The following is a 7,900-nucleotide window of genomic DNA, read 5'->3' on the forward strand; positions in this document are numbered from 1 at the left end:
GGGCGCTCAAACTGACCCCTTCTGTGAATTCCAGAACTCAAGCACCAGGTCAAGCCTGAACATCTACACGGATGATTTTAGTGCCATAGCACAAGTCTGAGTCTGTTGCGCCATTGCACAAGTCTGAGTCTGTAGATCAGGGCTCAGAGACTCACTGCTGCAGGGTTTCAAATACAGTGTAGACATATCCAGAGGGCTCTACAGATGAAAAAAATGAAGGTTCAGAAATGCTTAAATATGCCACTGGAGAATTGTAAGCCTCAGTTGTTGAGGTTTTTTTAGGATATTGAAAAAAGTAAGGTGACCATATAAGTGTTTAGCCGACTGGGCCATCTTTTTGTAGGTTATTTTATTTTGAGGGTCTTTTTGTCAGTTCTGAACTGTTGGGAAATATTAGTGGAAATATTAGTCGAAGCTTTCATAAATGGGAAGATCATATATATACATACACTGGGCCATTCTCTACACGTCTCTTCTTTTTTTTATTAATTGCAGATGGGTTTCTGCTCCGTTTAACAGCACAGGCTCAGTAGCTTTAACATAGACCAACACGTGGACCAACACTTCAGACTCCCTCCAAATATTTCGAATTAGGGAAGAAGAAATGAATCTTGCAAACAAGAGTGGAACATCCAGAGACATATATGACTGGGACTATGTTCTGTGGGAAGTTCGTTTGACATTACTAGCAGCTGGTTTTTTTATCTACCTGGGAGTATTTCTTCTAGCTCACTGGCTGTCCTCATGGATCAGTGCCAGTTATCGCACTTTGCCGGGAAAGGAGAAGGCCTTCTGGAATATGCATATGACACGTGGTGTGTTTGCAGTTCAGAGTTGTGGAGCTGGCTTGTGGGCCTGGTTCATAGATCCAGTTTTTCAAGCTGACCAAGTGTATTCACAGCAAAAGTGGAGCTATTTTCATTGCTTAATAGCCGCTGGCTACTTTTTACTTGACAATGTACTTCTTCATGTTTCTAATATTCTTTTCGGGATGTTTGATGTGTTTTCAGTGGTTCATCATTTATTTGCCTTTGGTGCGATTCTTGTTGTGATAACAAACATAAAGTCTGGACACTATCTAATCTTGACTGGACTGCTACTTGAGATAAGTTCTCCTTCAACCTGCCTCTCCCATGTGCTTTCAAAGGTAATAACTTCGTGTATTTATCATTGGTGATAGAAGTTTCCATTATAAAGCTCACATTGCTTCCTGCTCACAAAATATCTGCAAAGAAATATTGGCCTTCAAATTAAGAGATTAGTTCTGGGATCAAGGAAGAATTTTTCCTTCCAAACTTGAAGTGAAATGGCCATGGTAATCCTTAATTATAACATGCTAAAATATTTAGATATTTAACATTTTTGCCCATTTTGTAGCAAAGAAAGAAAACGGATAGATTTTTAAAAATTACTTTACAGACTCACTAGTTGGGATCTAGTGCACAGGACTAAAGATTAGGTGACTAAACTCTATTTTTAAAATATTTGTTTAAGACTGAAAATAGTAACATAAGAATAGCTCATCAGCTCCAACAAGCTTAATATAGACCATTGAATTTCTGCTGGAGACTAAAGGTGTGTTCATGTGTTCCCTCACATCTGTGTGTGTGTATATATATATATACTCTATGGATTTAGAGAGGGAGAACAGCTTTGAAGAGATCTGCCATGCTTGTAGGGAGAGAAGAAATCAGCCCTGCTTCTGAAACCGCAATCTGTTCCAAGCGGTATGTCTGAGTGGTTTAAGCATAAATTTTAAAATATCTGGACTCTTTAAAACTATAGCCACAAGCCCTGACAGGTTCACCTCAGCCCTCCTGTGATGCTTTTAATGAGAACTTACACTTGAAGGCCCTGTCTGTGCATGTAGATGCTAGAGCAGCTAGAGTCAAGGTTTGCTTGGGAGGTGTTTGCCATAATTTTCCAGACCCTGGTAGCCCCCATGCACTTTTGTGAGAGTGCTTTGTTTTGATTGTCTTCCTCCCTTCAACAGATGGCTGCATCTAAGTGATGTTGTATGCACATAGATGGTGAAGTGATTTAGAATTCTGCTGGACAAAAGGTGCTTTATAAATGTGCAATCTTTTAGCACTCCAGAGAAAAATGATTGAGAGAATTTTTGTATGGCAGTTTACACTAAACAGAACAGGAAAGCTAAATATGTCTCTTATTTATAGAAAACACTGACTGCCTTATCTTGAAACTGCAATTTCATGTCTCTTTCTTTGTTGTTGTCTCTTCCAGATTGGCTATGAAAACACCCGTTTTTGGAAGGCAAACCAATGGGTACTGATCCGCATGTGTCACTGCCGCATGGTCCTTTCTTATCACATGCTGTGGGTGTGTATTTCCAATTGGAATGATGTGGTGGAAAATATGGGACTTCCATATTTTATCACCTTTTTCATGGGGTTAAGTATATTTACATTCATAATTAATCCACACTGGACATACGAAACAACTAAGAAGTTCTTCTGTCAAGTTGATGGGAACTCTTCAAATACAGCAGTGAAAAATGAATCTTCTGAAACAGATCAGAAGAAGATGATATAGTGCTGCAACAGCTGTTGGGGTAACTGGAAAATATGTCCGGAAGAATGTGGTGCAGGTTTACTACCAAATCCATGAAAATAGAATTGCTTACAAGAAGTCTATGAATATATTGATCCCTTCACAGTTTGCTATCAGTGTACTTTACTAATTTATCAAAAGTGTTTTAAAATTGTTTCTGTCTATATTTAAAGTGTGTACACACACACACACACACACACACACACACAATCTTTGACTCAGTCAGGATTCATGCCAGTAATTTTAGTCTGAGCATCATGTAGTAAAATCTCATTCTGGGGGAAGTGGCAAGTTAGTGATAGAAAGGCAAGGTATGTAAATCATCTACAGAATCATAATTTAAGTGGCAAGAGGGACTAACTGCCTACCCTCCCCCTCGCACCCTTCAGCTGCCATCTCCAAGTCCTCCAGCTGGTGGAAATTTTGATAATACAACTTTGTCAAAAATGGGTCAAGTTAGGGCTTTTGAATAATATCCTTCTTCCACGAACATAATGGTGACAATCCTAAAACAATTATATATATAGCTATTTGAGAAAATATTGAAATATCAACTTTTTAAAATTAAACTTTAACAGAGGGATGCATTGCTTAGATGAAAATGACATTGATCTTTGGCAATCCTAGGGAGCTTAGTCTTGACATGTAGAACTGAAAACATTTATTCATCAAAGTCATTATCTGTGTGATCTCCGTTTAGGGGTTCACTGCTAGACATGTTATCATATTGATCGTCATCCACATCACACTCACACATCTCTATTAAGGCAGATGGCTAGCCAGACATTTGCAGGGTGGTGTCTTTTTACATGAGCTTTTGATTAGCTGAAGGAGCACATGTATTTTATGCATAATTGGTGTGATCGTTCCATCCTCCAAGACCCATCAGTGCTCGATACGGGAAGACAGTTTTGAATGTGGTCAATCGTCCCAGAGCCATTCTATTGCCTGATCCTTTGCCGTCTTGGAAGCAGATATAAATGCATCCCCTTGTCAATGACAATTATTCTCTGTCTGCTGCTTGGAAAACATCCACCAACATAGCTCTGCAAGTATCATAATGTTGATCTTCAAATGGTAAACTAGGCATATGAATGCCTTTAGTGTGCATTTATGACCTCATCAGTGACTGTCTCAGCCATTCTGAGCACCTTGAGAGCAAGGAGAGAGTCTCTGGAAGCTGAATGAAATGTCTTCCTATAAGATAATCTGGTCTTTCCAGCCATTCTTCCAGTACTGTCACATTCAGAAAAGTTGTGAAAATCTGGCAGTGAGGCTGTTGAACAGGCCTGTAAACGCCCATGTCATTTTTATTCAGTTCTGAAGATGTGTTTGTTCATGTACCCTGTTTCCCCGAAAATAAGACATCCACCGAAAATAAGGCCTACTTACAGTTTTGCCTCTCGTTGTAATATAAGGCATCCCCCCGATAATAAGACCTCCCCGATAATAAGGCATCCACCGATAATAAGGCATTTTTCATTTCTGAAAAATAAGACATCCCCTGAAAATAAGACCTAGCGCATCTTTGGGAGCAAAAATTAATATAAGACACTGTCTTATTTTCGGGGAAACAGGGTATTTCAGCTGCATAAGGAATGTTAACTGAACTGAGCGATCCCTGGCTCTAGCAGGTATGGCTGGCCAGTGAGGCATCAAAAGCCGCTACCAACACATTCTGCTACTAGTAACAGCTTCTGACACACAAGCTGTCCTGTCAGAATTTGCTACTTAACCCCTCGATTTTGGCCAGTGATAGTGAATTATAAGGAATTGGGGGTCCCTTTGCCATAATTTGCTACCTCTGATCTTTCCTGTCTGGTCAGGATAGCTAATTGTGATGGGGTCATTTGTTGCAATTTGCTACTTCTCACCTTTCACATCATCTGATTCGGGGTACCTTTCACATCCTCTGGTCACTGGGTAGCAAATTGCGACAGAGCATCACCATCCATTGCAATTAGCTACCCCTGGACAAAGGTGAGAGGTAGCAAGCTATGGTGCATATTGATGTCCTGTTACAATTTGCTACCATTTTGAAATCGCCATTGTAAACATAGACACAAATAAAGAGAGGTATTTTTCAAAATTTAAAAACTTTATTATTGTAACCAGGTATATAAACAAGAACTGTTTACTTTCCATTCCAAATTTTTTTAAAAAACAAGCATCAAAATATACGTATAGATAGTTATTAACACCTTTTTTCTATACTGAAATGAACAGTACAATTAAACTTCTCTATTACTCGTTTATATTCCAGCTGCATTATTCCAAGAAAACCAAAATATTTCTCTTAACAAAACAATTATATAATATACATATTAGGTTAACATCTGAACTATGCATACTTGTTGCACTTATACTCTTTCTTCTCATCAGTTAGGTTTTCTTCATTAGTTCCCTCTGGAAGGCAAGGCATATGTCCCCTCCTCTTACAAGAGTCACACTGGACCTTTGATAAGTACTAGATGAGAAAATGAAATTACAGAACTAATAATACTAAACATAATTTATGTTTACTCATAACATTTATAAAATGATATTCCTTCAACATATAATCATTACTCAAGATATGATTATCAGCAGTGGTGAAAATGTTTGTTACTGGAATTATTACAAGAACCTTGATCCTTAGGCTAGTTATTACATTGGGTCCCTATGCAATTGGCTAGATATTGAGCCATGGCCTTTGTTCTTGTACTACAAACCATCATATTCTGCTTACTTATCTGTTTCAACATACGGTGTGTGTTTCTCATACAATGTTGAGTTTCTTACCATCATGCAATCTTTCTTTTTTTGCAAGTGACAAAGTTGCAGTATATGCAGTACTCTATGCATTCTGAAAAATCAATACAATGTACTCAAATGATGATTACGTTGTGACCAAAACTCTAAATAGAAATCTTAATTTATTCATTTATGCCAATTATTTCAATTAATTAACTGGGTTTGCAACTATTTGAGAGAGGTATATTTTAAATTATATTTGGTAAACCAGTCACCAGTCTGTTTGTTTCTCAAATTTTTATTTTACCGCTGGTGGATATAATGAAATCCAATTACATTTCACTGCTCTATCAATGTCAACCATTCACCTGCTCCACATTTTTCAGTACTTAAAGAAAATATTCATACAGAGTCACTATTAGACTCTGACATACCCTATGACATACACCACTGTAGGTGTATTAAGATAACCTTTATGTGACATAATTCCACTCTTCCTGTTATCTTCCGATATACTATGGGCTCACTAGGTATATGTAACAAAGTTATTATCTGACACCTTCATTAAAAGAATTGTTATTTTTCTTTTAAATGTAGTCAGAGCTTCTTGTGCGGTTTCTACAGAATTGATTTCTTTATGCTGTAAATACGTTTCTACAAACTAATAACACTTCTATTTAGAAAACACATAATTACACGTCATTAACAAATAATAATGAAAATTTGGTATTGAATACCTTTAGGATGAATGGTCCGCAGTTCTGCCCATCAGTTTGTCTCTTTTGTTCCAATTGTGGATTTTCCAGTTTCTTGGTAGATGAAGGATGTGAAATTTTACACTTGTCGACTGTGTAAGTGGGTTTCGCTTTTTCTTACAGTTTCCGTACATGTTTCATGAGCCTTTCTGTATTTAATGAATGGTTGCAACAACTTAGTGCTTATATATATGCACTTGGTTTCATATTATTGTATCAGTCTTATGCTATATATCAATCAATTTGCTGTGTCACGTGCAGAGCTGTGCAGACTCCATGCGTCAGAGATGGCAGATGGTGAGGAGGGCCACGTGGGTTTGTGGGATTTAGGAAAAAAGGTGCAAAAATTATATGTAATTTTACATATGGGATATGTATAAAATTATGGGATGGTGAACACTGCACCAAGTGAAGTTGATCCATGTGCGACACATTTTGGCCCCAGCATGCATTGCCAAAACTTTCAAAAATACAGTGCAGTCCACGGTAGCGAGTTGCACAGTGGGATACCTATCCATGATGCACCACACTTTTAATCGATACAAGGATTTCTGGTGAGTCTGCTCAATGCTGACACAAGGAGTCAAATAGGCATACGCACATGGGACATACTAACATGTGGAGAGTCTATGATGACGTAACTTGAGTTAATATAAATGTGTAGTGTAGGTATGGCCTTAGGTCTATGAAATGTTTGGGAGAGGTAACAGGAAAAGTCTGAGGCAAGGCTAAGATTCATTCAGGTGTTTAGGCTCCTGCTTTGTGGAACCAGGCCTACTGCATCCTAAAGGCTCAAGAACAAAGAGGCACATAAAAAGACCCAATATCATTAATTTCTTGTTTTTTAATATCCTGACTTGAGGACATTAAACTCATGATTTTGGAATTCTTGTGGTTGTCATGCTATCTTGGGGTTGTAGATGTGTTTTCATTGTGTTGTGAAAGCCAAAACTGTTAACTGGGTTCAGAAAAGAATTAGATAAGTTCCTCACAATAGGTCCATCTCTGGCTATTAGCCTAGATGATGAGGGATGCAATCCCATGCTCTGAGGCTGGATGTTCCTAAACCTCTGACTGCCAGATGCTGAGAGTGGACTTCAGGGGATGGTCACTAAATGATTGCCTGTTCATTCCCTCTGAAGGTTTGGCACTGGCCATTGTTGGAAGACAGGATACTGGGCCTGATGGACCATTGGTCTGATCCTCTGTGGCCGTTCTTATGTTCAGCAAAAATTACAGAAGATTTTTGCCCTTGAGATGGATGGAATATGAGATAGTGTACTGCCCTTATTGAATATTTGAGACCAAGTTCTACACACAAACAATGACATGTGAAAAAGCACGAGGGGCTGGATTGAGAGGCAAAATAACAGTTGCAAAAGGCCATCCCCTTTGGTGGATCAAATGCAAATGAAGTTTTGACAACAGGCCAGGACATCAGTCAGACTGGAAGTCACGTGATCCAACAGAATAAACTTGTACTATAAAAATAAGAAGAAAAAGATAGAATTAAAAATTCCAAATTAAAAATCACAGTAAAAAACATAGCTAGTGCTATACTAGAAATACAGACGTCATTGCTAAAACTACTAGCAACTATTTACTTATAAATATTTTGATGACTATTTGCTATTAAAATAAAAACTAAATAGCACAATGACATGCATCTGCACAATGATAAAAAGGTAAGTGATGAAGTGGTAAGAGTAATAAGACATTACAAATGACATTGTAAAAGGAGCAAAACTATATTCAAAATGGGTTAAAAGGAAGGGAGCACAATTCAGGGAATCACAGCAGCAGATAAGACAAATTTGTGAACTGTTATGAGACTTCATATA

The 7,900-nt window shown here is 37.9% G+C and overlaps 1 protein-coding gene across 1 annotated transcript in view; it reads left to right on the forward strand.

The window, feature by feature from the left end:
- The window catches only part of LOC101938983 (protein CLN8-like), a 15,038-nt gene extending 7,363 nt beyond the window's left edge, over nucleotides 1-7,675 (forward strand). Inside the window, exons 3-4 of the mRNA XM_005289682.3 lie at nucleotides 496-1,147; nucleotides 2,245-7,675. Of these exons, the coding sequence (XP_005289739.2) occupies nucleotides 605-1,147; nucleotides 2,245-2,553 (852 nt within the window). The 5' untranslated portion in view covers nucleotides 496-604 and the 3' untranslated portion in view covers nucleotides 2,554-7,675. The remainder of the gene's footprint in view (nucleotides 1-495; nucleotides 1,148-2,244) is intronic.
- Nucleotides 7,676-7,900: the final 225 nt, after the last annotated feature.

Source organism: Chrysemys picta, chromosome 3 (genome assembly GCF_011386835.1).
Source record: "Chrysemys picta bellii isolate R12L10 chromosome 3, ASM1138683v2, whole genome shotgun sequence".
Classification (NCBI taxonomy): domain Eukaryota; kingdom Metazoa; phylum Chordata; order Testudines; family Emydidae; genus Chrysemys; species Chrysemys picta.